The 12,885-nt window shown below is 38.5% G+C and overlaps 1 protein-coding gene across 1 annotated transcript in view; it reads right to left on the bottom strand.

Annotated features, from left to right (window-relative positions):
* Positions 1 to 469: 469 nt before the first annotated feature.
* The window catches only part of SLC4A1AP (solute carrier family 4 (anion exchanger), member 1, adaptor protein), a 39,852-nt gene continuing 27,436 nt past the window's right edge, over positions 470 to 12,885 (bottom strand). The window contains exons 9-14 of the mRNA XM_006880689.1: positions 8,377 to 8,488; positions 6,402 to 6,627; positions 4,780 to 4,869; positions 4,023 to 4,090; positions 2,317 to 2,386; positions 470 to 519 (exon numbers count right to left, since the gene is read on the bottom strand). Of these exons, the coding sequence (XP_006880751.1) occupies positions 470 to 519; positions 2,317 to 2,386; positions 4,023 to 4,090; positions 4,780 to 4,869; positions 6,402 to 6,627; positions 8,377 to 8,488 (616 nt within the window). The remainder of the gene's footprint in view (positions 520 to 2,316; positions 2,387 to 4,022; positions 4,091 to 4,779; positions 4,870 to 6,401; positions 6,628 to 8,376; positions 8,489 to 12,885) is intronic.

Below are 12,885 nucleotides of genomic sequence, written 5' to 3' on the forward strand. Positions count from 1 at the left end.
ACCCCCACTGCGCATCCATTTTCAGTTCCAAGCATGTCAGGGACACCCAGGATAACAGCCACGACACAACCTCACATTCTAATACTTCAGAAGGATTATCAGTGAACCTAGAGCTCAACTCCAGAAGAAAAAAGCATGGTCTCTGACATGTAATGGAAGAGTTTATGACTTTAAAATAACAGCACTGACAAATTTTGCCTTCTCTTTTAACAGGATCACATCTCCATTTTTAGTTATTCTCAAAATATATACAGTTCCTTTTTTACATACATACACAAAACACTTAAAACATAAATACCAAATTCAGGAGAATCAGATGGGCAGGTACATTTGGGAAGACAAAAGCACAGAAGACAAGAGAGGTCATCAGATTTCCAAACCATCGTCTTAACTCCTCTGCCTATTCAACTTGGTAACAACTCCCTACGTCACGTGGCCCACAAGATCTTCTTTAGGGATTCTGAAGCCATCAGTAGCCATACTTGTCATTAAGATGGGTCCTGCCATCACCACTTTGGCCTAAATTAGAACACATAAAAAATAAGAAATATATTCATTTTCCAAAGTCATGAAGAAAATAAAAATACCTAGGCACAACAGGTTAAAAGTAAACTATTTGCTTTGATGATAAAACTTTTATAAAAAACATTTTCTAAGCACTGTTCACTCTAACCCTTGTATATAAAAAACAAACATGTTCAGTAACTTAGCTTCTATTCATTAATCACAAAGTCTATTAGACACAGTCTCCAGAAAAAGCAACTGGTGATTAGCATACTGGGGAAACATGCTCCCCATCCACTGCTTAAGGTTGGTACACATGACCACAAACGAGCACATCTTTAATAAAATGCAATCTGGTAATATCTTAAAAATGTTCAGAGCCTTTGAGCCATCAAGTTAACTTTTAGGAAACGTTTTCTTCAGATGCACCTTTGCTCTTGTGAAATTCCCTATGTTAGAGTTTACTTATCACAGAGCAGCTTGCGGTGGCAAAAGACTGAAAACACATAAATGCCTCTCAAGGGAACTGATTAAATAAGCAAAGGTGCAGACGTACCACAAGTAAGAACACTGCCATCATAAAAAAAGAAATCCTCAAAATAGTGTTAAGTGCAGATAAAAGAATCTATATAGATAGTGCTTCATTCATGTAAGAAAAGAGCAGGAGGTAAAGCCCTAGATATTTAACATATCCTATAGGTATTTTATATATACATCTAAGGAACTGAATATTTGGTTGTAGTTAATGAAAAACTGGGTGGATGAGACACAGTCAGAAGACTTTTATCAAACTTAATGAATAAAAGCGAAAGCATACACAAAAATAAAAGGACATACACAGAGCATGATGAACTTTCATTTACCATCATCCGCCTTAACAACTATCAGCTTGCTTCTCTCAGCCCTTCCTCATCCACCCTCCTCTATCACGGAGTTACATAAGGTAAATACCAGAAATTACTCCTCGGTGCTCACTACTGTATATATTTCTTGAAATAAGTACTTTTAAGGCAGACAAAAGCACTCAAAACAATAAAAAAGCACAACTTGACATCTTTCTCACACTTGAAAATGATTAACAGTAATTTTCTCGTATCATCAAATATCCAGCCAGTGTTCAAATTTATCCAACTGGTTCAGGATTTTGTCTTTTTCCTAAAAAGTTGTTTATATAAATAAGGATCCAATCAGGGTCTAAACAGCAATTGGTTTATATGTTTCTAGATCCTTTTTATGTATCTGCTGCCTAAGAAAGACAATTTTTATTATATCTTCCTGTAATGTTATTTTTAATTGAAATATATATTAAAAACCAAAACAACTGCTGTTGAATCACTTCCAACTGATACCAACCCTCTATCAGATTTCCAAGGTTGTGAGTTCTTCCAGGAGCAGAATGCCCATCTTTCCTCCACGGGATGGCTAGCAGATTTGAACCGCTGATCTTTCAGGTCATGCCATACACTATATCAACTATCACTATATTAAGAGGTTTTTGAGGCTGTTTTGTCACAACAGGAGGAGGCTGCCCAGCTCCCTGCGATGAGCTGCTAGGAGGTCTGAGGATTCAAACTACCAGAGACACGCAAGATTTGGGTCAGCGGAGCAACTTACTGGGACTACACTGCCGAGCTCCCCTCTGTGAATATATATTACCTACTAAAAATACTAGAAAGAAAGATAAGACAATCTCCTTCAGTGAGATTTACAGCTTCTGATAATCTGCTGGAAGGTCAGCTGTGAGCTGATCCCAATGTCACGGCAAAGAGAAATGAGAGGTATTAGAAAAAGAACAAAGTCAAACCCTCTAACCTTCAGGTGGGACCCAAACACAGTAGTCTGGGTCATCTTCTGGGTATTTGGAGGAAAGTGTTGGTAAAACCTACAAAGAAAAGATGCATTTATTGAAAATTATCAAGTAAGTATCATCTCTATGAATTATTATTTGTATGGCTGTTAGTTAGCAAACAAAAACTAACACAGAACAGCTTCCATTCATAATCATGACACAGTAATTTACTTCAGAAGAGCATTCGTCTCTGGATTTTTATTTCCATGACATTTTAGCAAGCTGATTTCTCGCCAGTAAGAGTAATGTGAGGCCTTTAAAAAGCAGTAGTTATGAATGCTAAATGTTATAATCACCTTAGAGGGCAATCTGACCTTTTTGCCTTTTGACCTAGCAATCCCATTTCTGAGAATTTTCTGTATGCATACAACATTATATATACACAAGATTATTCATTACTGTTCTCCAAACAAAAGACTGGAAAATCCCAAGTGTCCATCTATAGGGGACTGCTAATTAGGGCATAGCCACATGGTAGAAAGACCCTAAGGTCAGAAACACACGATTTCCCAGGAATAAAAAAGATGTAGGATCAAGTATACTCTATTCTACCTTTTGTCTATCAAAAGAAAGAAAATAAGAATGTATTTCAAGTATCTGTGTATGGCTTACTAGGATATGAAAGAGGAGTCACAAGTTAACCAATAAAAGAGGGACATGTGAGGAGTTAGAAAGAACAGAAGGAATGGAAACAAGGGCTAGACTTAAGAATTGAGAATTCAAAACACAAAAATGTAAAAATAACAATAAAAGAGAGAAAAAGAGTAGCTGCTGCAGCTGCTTATGTTCAAACACTTCATTTGCATTTGGTTCTTTGGGCTATCGCAGCTAACTCTCAAAAAAAACGTGTTTTGTGCCTCTGGTCTATCTGTTCGTTCACTCCGTAGCATCTGGGGTCTTAGAAGCTTACAACTGGCTGTCCCAGGCACAAAAAATGGTCTCTATTCATCCAGAGCAACAGAGAAAGGAGAATTAGGAATAAGAAGGAAACGGAATGTGTGACTTCTTGGCTCCATGCACCACTACCTACTTTGCCGAGCCCAGAACTGGATGAGGTTCAATTACGGTTACATTTTGACCAAGAGTCCATAGATGAGTCCTGAGCAAAACGCAGCAAATACAGAGTTTCAAATTCTCACGGACTTCAGACTTTCTGGAACCAGAAAGGATAGATGAACCCCTGAAAATGCTGCTCTGACATATGCTTTAAACTTTAAAGCAGAAATATCCCATGAAGTCATTGTAAAACCGAACAATAGTTTAATTTAGCACAACGAGTATACAAGGTCACAAGATCTGCTTTGAACATGATGTTCATTAAGAATTATCTATATGGAACTGAATTCACAAAGACAAACTGAAAAGATTAGATAGAAACGTAGGGGTATCCTGAATTTATCAATGAGGAAGAACACAGAGAAGGCCAGGTGAGCGTGGCTGCACAGCTCATGAGTGTATCTGACATCACCACACCCCACGTACAGAAAACAAAACTGCTAAACTGGTGTATGTTTTGCAGAGTACATTCTCAAGAAAGACAAGAGAAAAAATAAAGCCCAAATTTCTAGCAAGAGAAGACTGTAAAGCAGTTGAGAACTCTGGTACACAGAGTCCCCAAAGACTCCTACCCTAGCTGTGGTCCATGACAAAGGGGGGCATTTGTACTCACCTTGCTCGGACCCGTAGCTTTCTTTTTCTTCAACTCGTCTCTGCTTTTTTCACACTCCTTCTTTAATGCTATTTTTTTAAAAGGGGAAAAAAAGAGAGGCAGTTGCTATCTTTAGGAAAAGTAATAAAGAAACAAACAAACAAAAAATTCCTCATAAGGGAACACTAATTATCAAATAAAACATGTCAGTGACAAGTCTCACAAATTCCTTCCACTGCAGTAAAAACTATATGAAAGAAGCTTTTCCTCATAATAATTCGTTTTCAAATCCTGAAACTATAAGCTTTCAAATACGCATACCAAATGAAAAGTGAAAGGAAAGAAAGGAATTTTTTTTTTTTTTTAATTTTACAGTTAAATCATTACCAGTAAACCAAGGGGAATAATCTTGTCAGGTCAACAATTAATCCATAGCTTTGGAATCACTCCCATGACTTGCCCTATTTATCTCTGAGGATTTAATAATGTGGTGGGCTTGTCATGACCATAGGGAAGCATAAAGGCAGTAAGTAGGTGCTCTGTGAGCCCTGGGGAGGGAAGCCAGGGAGGAGAGGAGCAGTAAGGAAGGGAAAATAGGGTGACACCAAAACAAACCTCTCACATACTCCAGTTTTACCCAGGGCACTAAAAGCAGCTCTGGCCAGTAACTATAAAGCCATTCCTGGTGCTGCCCTCCAGTCAGCTGCCAATCTCCCCTCTACCAAACTAGAGGGTCGCAAGTATACAGAACAGCCATGACGTCAGTGGTACTACTTGCCTGAGGGTTCCTGGCCACGTGATGATGTGGGTTCACTCATCTTTTGATCCTCCTTATTCTCTTCCACATCGCCAAGTTGTGACATATTTTCTACAACAAGCAGGATGAAAGTAATTACCATCTCATGGTGGATAGCCCCAAAAACAGCTAAGTAAAGACCCAGTCACCTGCTTTCACTATTATCAGATCCTATCAGCCTTAAGTAGGTTTTCAATAATGGTGTTTCCAGATGGCTAACAGAGAAGCACATATCATCTACGTAAAATATTGGCCAGTGCTGATGTACAAAAAATTACAAAATCCTTAGGATTATGCATACTCTTTGGCCTAAAAATTCTTTTTTTTAGGAACATATTTCCTATCCTTTGTTCAAAACTATGGTGTAAAAGAGTATTTTAAGTTATTGGAAAAACAGCTTATAAAGTAACATGGATAACACAATCCCAACATTGTAAAAAATAAACACAGAAAAAAGGATTAGCATAATTAGATTAGTTTATCTTATAAATCAAATTTTTAAATTTGTAATACTTTTTTACATACGTATGCGTACTTCAAGCTCCTTAAGCAAAATACAATTACTGTTGCCCTTCTTGATGATCATTTGGGTGGTGATATCTATTTATATACCACCTTCACAAAGTATGTATCAAAGGGCAGACCTAGAATAAACACGCGTAGGTACTCCACTACTCTTTAAAAAGCTAGGTATTATGCCAATGTCTAAACAAAGGAGAGATGCATATACAAAAGATATGCCTCTCACAGGTGAGGAAACAGTTAACTTTATGTTTCCCAAAACTGAAAGTAATTCAGAAGCAGTGTTGCATGGAGGCCTGGTGTTTTTATAGACAAGCCTGGTTTGTTTTGAAAGTACACCTGCAGGCATTCTCACAGATTTTATTGTTGTTTCTCTTGCTCCTTATTTTCTGTGAGACCTTAGTCTTAGTAAACAATATAACTAATCTTGGTATTTCTCAGAAAAATAACCCATGTAGTTGACAAGGGATAAGATATTAGAAAAATAAATAATGATCCCTAGGGGTGAGGTTGTGGGATGTTTCTCTTCTTTGGACTCTCATGCATTCCCAAAATTTCTGTATTAGACATAAATTCCTTCTATAATAAGAAAAAGATATTTAAAAATCAATCAATTTCCTCTTTCAACACTGTTCCTAAATTCTTTCTTGGGGTGAGTATATGTGCCTGGTGCTATCCTAGGTATCAAAGATGAAAAAAAGAATAAAGTATGATCTTAGAGAAGTTTAAAGCAGCAGCTATATAATTATGCTTAACTTCTGTCTTAGGGATGGAAAAAAAAATTAATAAGAGGAGATTTATCTGAGACCATCAGATCAGGCCCCATTCTCTACTACCTAACTCCATGGTCCCAGCTCAGAAATGTCTTATATTAGGTGTGGCTTGAGATTCCATCACTTTTCCATCCTCTGTTGTACTGGAATTACCTGCCTTTAATGTGCAATGGGGATAAATAAAGACTGTCAGATTTATGTATATACTCACCCAATAGGCACAGGCAAGAACTCTTTCCTTTTTCAAACTCACCCACAATTAATGCAGTTTTCCCACTGAATAGTATACAAAGGAGAGGAAGTTACTACCTTGGCCTTTTGTTTCTTTAGAACACGTGACCTCTGCGGGAGGACTCTCTTCCTGCACCACAGCTCCTGGCTCTGTCTCCTGCTGTAACCCACTGCCTCCAGCCTCCACTGTTTTCTTTTCACACTCTTCTTCTTCCTCCTCCTCCTCTTCCTCCTCTTCTACTTCAGGTTCATCTTTTGTTCTCATTAGAGTTGGAGGGAGCTCTGGACGCTTAGGGGGTAACTTCTATAAGGGAAACATGATCATGGACAAGTAGTTTTCCATAAAGATAAAAGAATACAAATCTTTTCAAGTGGTTAGGCTAACTACAGAGTATCTACATTTTCTAGGTTGATAAATTCTCTAAAAGTCTGCTGGCAGTAAGACAGTCACTTTTTTTTTTAAAAGTCTATGACCTTTAGCAAGTGCTGTCATTAGCCTTTAAGATCAAAAGACTATTAACTACAAAACATGTGAAAGCTGCTTGTTGACAACATTTATTTGAGTCCCTGCAGCAAGAATACTGCACTTCATGACATTAAAGGATTTTCATTTACCCCAAAATCTTCGAAGAGGTGGAAGGAGGCTGATTAAAGTGTTGAACTTCTAATGACAGGTCTGTGGGACAAAGAGCTGGCAATCTGTTTACATAGAGACCTATAGCCTTAGACCGAGCCAGTTCCTACAAGGTCACTATCAATCAGAATCCATCCAACTGCAGTAAATGTAGTTTTTACTAAATTTGAGGGTGTAAACTGATCAATTTATGTTGGAGCTCTTATTTCTTTGTGATACATAACTAGTAGTAGGATGCTGGATCAAAGGGAGTTTCTATTCTCAATGTCCAAGGACGTGCCTATTTTCTATAGTAGTTGCACCATTTTGCATCCCCAGCAGAAGTGTAGGAGAGTTCCAATCTCACCACATCCTTGCCAGGACTTATTTGCTATCTTACTGAACTTTGCTATTGTTGCCGGGGTGAAATGATATTTAGATTTGCATCCCTCAAATAGCTAGTGATCTTGAGCATTTCTTCATGTGTTTATTTGCCAGCTAATGTCTTTTTTGATGAAGAAGCTTCTCATATCCTCTGCCAATTTTTAAATTTTATTGTCTGCCTCTCTTTTTTTTTTTTTCTGAGGTGTTGGGAGCTTTCTATAAATTTTAGAGACAGGTCCCTTGTCAGAGACTTCATTGCCAAATAGTTTTCCCCATTTTCTAAGGTTCTCTTTTGACTATTTTGGAGAAGTCTTTTGATGTCCATAAGGATTTAATGTTTAAGAGGTCCCAATCATCTAAGGAAAAAAAAGTAGTTAATATGCCATGGACTGCTAAAAATAAACCAAACAAGTCAATGGTAATGAGGTTGAGTTTTGAGTGCTCCTACAAAGCAATGGAGGGATTAAAAGCAGCATGGAATATCAGGTGCACAGATTATGCTACTGTTGTTTACCATCGAGTCAGAACTGACCCATTAGCCGACTGTCTGGCAGCTTTCAGAGGCAGTTAACTACACTGGAGGAGACTGCCCATCTTTCTCCTGCTGTGGATTCAAACCGTGTGCATCCAAGATTGCAGTGCAGCTTCCTCCCACAAGGCCATCAGAGCTCTCTATGTTATTAACCGACAGACCATGCTACCAACAATAAACTATGTTATCAACAAATTATTATTTGAGTCTGATATTACATCTATGCATTAGGAAAAAAGTATTTAAAGCAGATCTTTTCTTAAACACACAGCCACCAAAGAGTAATAAACTGATACTCTCATTTACAAATTGGTTACTTAAAAATTGACTGGCTTCAACCAATTCTCCAATTTTGGATAACCATAAGAGGAACAGAAAATCCAAAAGTCTAATTCTAAAAATGAGATTCAAAGTAAAACCCACAACCTTTATTTTACATTATAATAACATGAACTATTTAAGCTTTTATAAGGGGGAAAAAACCCAAAATATAGCTCAGGGATAAACCCTGACCCTCAACTTACCCCTACTGTTCCAGTTTTTAATTTGAATTTGCTTCCTCCTTTCATAGCACCAAAGAGAGGCAATGTGAGCTTTTTAGCTTTGTTTTCTGAATCTGAAGTCTGATTTTCAGTCCTAGGAAGAAAAAATTATTATCCATATCTTTGTCATTGAGTACAATGTTTTATCTATAAATTCCATAACACTTAATGTATATAATTGATTATACACAAGTAAAAGAAAATATTATAAAACTGACAAACTTTAGCAAAATAGTAAGTATCACAAAATCAGTACCTAAAAGATAGAACCATAAGAATCAGGTATTCAAACAGCAAATCCTGGTGAGGGTGTGGAGAGAATGGAACTTTTATTCACTGCTGGTGGGAATGTAAAATGGTATAACCACTATGGAAGGTGGTCTGGAGCTATCTCAAAAAGTTGGAAGTAGAAATACAATTTGACCCAGCAATTCTACTATAGGGAATATACCCGAAAGAAACCAGAGCCACAACTCAAACAGATGTATACATACTCATGTCTACTACTGCATTATCCACAACAGCAAAGAGATGGAAGCAACCCAAGCACCTAGCAACAAATGAATGGACAGAAAAACTATGGTACATTCAAATAATGGAATATTATGCACCACCGAAAAACAACCAACTGCTAAAACATTATACAACTTGAGGGAGCCTGGAGGATACTACGCTGAGTGAAATAGCTGAGTCACAAAAGAAAAAAAAACACATTGCATAACACCACTGTTACAAAACAAGACAGACATGGGGGGCTGGGGAGAGAATGGAGAAAGAATGGATAGATAATGAACATGGCATTAGAATATATGGGGGGAACAATTGTCTGAAAGGAATATATGATTAGCCATTGTTGTTGTTGTTATGTGCCATCGAGTCGCCTGCAACTCAGAGCAACCCTACGTACAACAGCCCTAAACGCTGTTCTATCCTGTGCCAACCTCACTGTCTCAAACACTCATTGCCATCACCCCAATCACAGAATTGATCCATCTCATCAAGGGTCTTCCTCTCCTGTGCCGTCCCTCCACTCTCCTAAACATGATGTCCTTCTCCAAGGACCTTGCCACATGCCCAAAGTATGTCAGATGAAGCTTCAGAATCTTTGACTCCAAGGAGCATGCTGGCTTCACCTTCTCCAGGACAAACCTGTTTGTTCTCCTAGCAGTCCATGGTATATTCAACACTCTTCTCCAGCACCACAGCTCAAAGACACCAATTCGCTTTCTATCATCCTTATTCACTGTCCAACTCTCTGACGAATAGCACATAATTGCAAAGACTATAGCCTGGATCAGGCGCACCTTAGTCTCCAGCCTGATGTTGTTGCTCTTCAGTACTCTTGAGAGGTCCCTCACAGCTGACTTCCCCAATGCAATTCTTCTCCTGATTTCCTGACTGCTGTTACCAAGAGTGTTGACTGTGGCGCCAAGTAAACTAAAACTGTTAACCATCTCAATCTCTTTCACCATCCATACCCATGCTGCCAATTGGCCCAGTGGTGAGGATTTTTGTTTTCTTGATGTTGAGCTTCAATCCATATTGAAGGCTGCAGTCCTTGACTTTCTGCAGCAAGCGCTTCAGGTCCTCCTCAGTTTCAGCAAGCAGCGTTGTGTCATCTGCATAAAGCAGGTTGCTGATGATTCTTCCACCAAATTTGATTAGCCATTACATATACATATATGATGCATACATATGTATGAAACAATCTGGAGCAAAGGGTGCATTGCAGGGTAGTCTGGGAGGGGGGGAAGTAAACGTGAAAAAGTGCAAAAAATTTAAAAAAAATCAAAAGTATTCAGGCCAACAGAATCTGAATAAGTAAAAATTTATGCTAATAATTTATCCTAATTTAAAAAGTTATGTCAATTTGTTCACCCAAAAGAATAACCTCTTCTCTATAAACACTCATGTTACAGGTAATTACTATTAACAGAAATTATACAAGTCAATACAACATTGATAACAAAGATACATCTAAGTGCTATTCATTGAATCTTTGCAACACTGGCATCTCTATTTCATAGATGAGGAAACCAAGGGCAAAGAAATTTTATGACTTGCCCCAAATGTAATTGTTGTAAATGAGTTAAGAATTAAGCCCAAGAAGTCTAACTCTGATATTCATTTACCTCCTCACTATCACAAGAAACTGCTAATGTATATGCCAAATGGACGTTCATAAGCTAATAAATGCAGTAAGGAGCCCTGGCAGCACTATTAAGCATGCAACTGTAACTGAAAGGTTGACAGTTCAAACCCATCCAATGCCTCTGTGGGAAAAAGATCTAACAATCTGCTTCCATTCTGTCACATGAGGTTGCTATGAGTTGAAAATGACCTGAGGCCTCTAATTACACAAACATGGGACAGTTAATAGGAACACAGGAGTTCTGGTGGCCCAGTGGTAAGAACCTGCACTACAATCCTAAAGGCACACAGTTAGAATCCACCAGCTGCTCCACGGGACGATGGTCAGCTATGGGTTAGTTCCAACTTTACGGCATGCAACAACAACAATAACAGTAACAACTGGAATTAGTTACTAAACATCTAATTAATTAGATTAACACACAATTAAACATACATTTTGGAGCTAAAATACTAGTAACTTCGGGATAAATTTTCTCTACCCAAGACCATGGGGTCTAGAATATTCATTTCTATAACTATGTAACATTAGCTACTTCTAGTATACAAGTTGGAAGCAGAAGTGCCATCCACTAAACAACATGCCTCTGGAAACTATGAACTTTGATAAATGTTGATAGTAGTAGAGGGGCTTCAGGCCTTTTGTTCATAGGGTCGCTAAGAGTTGTGCTTGACTTGAAGGCAATCAACAGCAACAACAACAGTATACAAGCAAAAAGAGTACAGTTACAATGTGAATATGAAAATTAATGTCATAACATTTTTTAAAGGTTAAATGGAAAACTAATTTGCTCCATAAATTTTCAATCAAACCACAATTTTAAAAAAAGCTATCTAGTTACGGGAGTTCTGGTGGCCCAGTGGTAAGAACCTGCACTACAATCCTAAAGGCACAGTTAGAATCCACCAGCTCTCTACATGGAGGGAGGCAAATACTAATAAATGCTCACTGACAACCGAAAGAAGTACTGCCCAAGTGACCCTTCTGCAATGATGGAAATGTTCAGTATCCATGCTGTCCTGTTGCAAATGTTGGCTGCTACAGACTCACACCTTCCTCTTTCTCAGGAGAAATGCTGCACTGCAAGTTCTTTCTTTGCCCTCATTAAGCTTCCCTCACTCCCTTACACACTTTTTTTTAAATGAAAGTTTACAGACACTTAGGATTTCCAGTCATGCATAGTTACACTTTTCTCCCTGCCCGCCACTCCCCCCAATTCACTCTTCTCCTTGAAAAGTAAAAGAAAAACTCTTTCATTGTTAAGCAATCCCTCCACCCCCAGGTTCACTCCACTGTGCAGCCTTCATTCTGGACTCCTGTAATAGTAATAATACTCAATCATATATCTCTTTTATACAGTTCTCTCCCTCATCTGTTTCAATGCAGTATACATCATTCCTTCCCTCCTTCTCTGTCTTCTCTCAACACTGATGTCAGTCCTGTTTTACAACAGTGGCCCTACACAATATTTGTCCTTTTGTGACTGAGATATTTCACTCAGCATAATGTCCTCCAGGGTCACCCATTTTGTATAATATTTTATGAGTTCCTTGTTTTTCAATGTTGCATGGTATTCCATTGTATGAATATACCAGAGCTTCTCTAGCCATTTGTTTGTATTGATGGGCACTTGAGTTGTTCCCAGCTATTTGCTATTGCGAACAAAGCTGCAATAAACATGGGTGTGCATATATTTGCTTGGGTGGCAGTTACGGTTTCTCTAGGGTAAATTCCCAGTAGTGGAATTGCTGGGTCAAATGGTATTTCTATTTGCAACTTTCTGAGAAAGCTCCACATAGCCTTCCATAGTGGTTGCACCATTTTACACTGTGACCAACAGTGAATAAGGGTTCCAGTTTCTCCGCAACCTTGCCAGCATTTGATGTTTGCAGTTCTGTTAAATTTTGCTGTTTTTACTGGGGTAAGATGATATTTCACAGTTGTTCTGACTCCCTTACACATTTCTACTGACAGCTTTCCATCATAAGAGTCCGGGGGAGCTCTGGTGGCCTAGTGGCAATGAGCTGCAACTACAATCCCAGAGGTGCACGGTTCAAATCCACCAGATGCTCTGCCGGGAAGGAGGGACAATTTCCTCTTGTACCAGTCAGATCTGATTTGACGGTACACTCACACAAAAATAATAAAATTAAAAAAAAAAAAGAGTCCGGAATGAGGGTTGCAGAGTTGAGTATATACTTGGGGTGAGGATGGGGATGTGTAGGGGGGAGGGGATTGTGTACAAATGAAGGAGTTGGTTTTTTGCTTATCAAGGAGAGGAGCAAACTGGGGGTGGGAGTGGGTGTGGGGAGAAGGGCACAACAATGAATGAATGGAAT

The sequence above is a fragment of the Elephantulus edwardii genome, unplaced genomic scaffold (genome assembly GCF_000299155.1).
Source record: "Elephantulus edwardii isolate Elephantulus edwardi_28Jun2011 unplaced genomic scaffold, EleEdw1.0 scaffold00009, whole genome shotgun sequence".
Taxonomy (NCBI): Eukaryota; Metazoa; Chordata; class Mammalia; order Macroscelidea; family Macroscelididae; genus Elephantulus; species Elephantulus edwardii.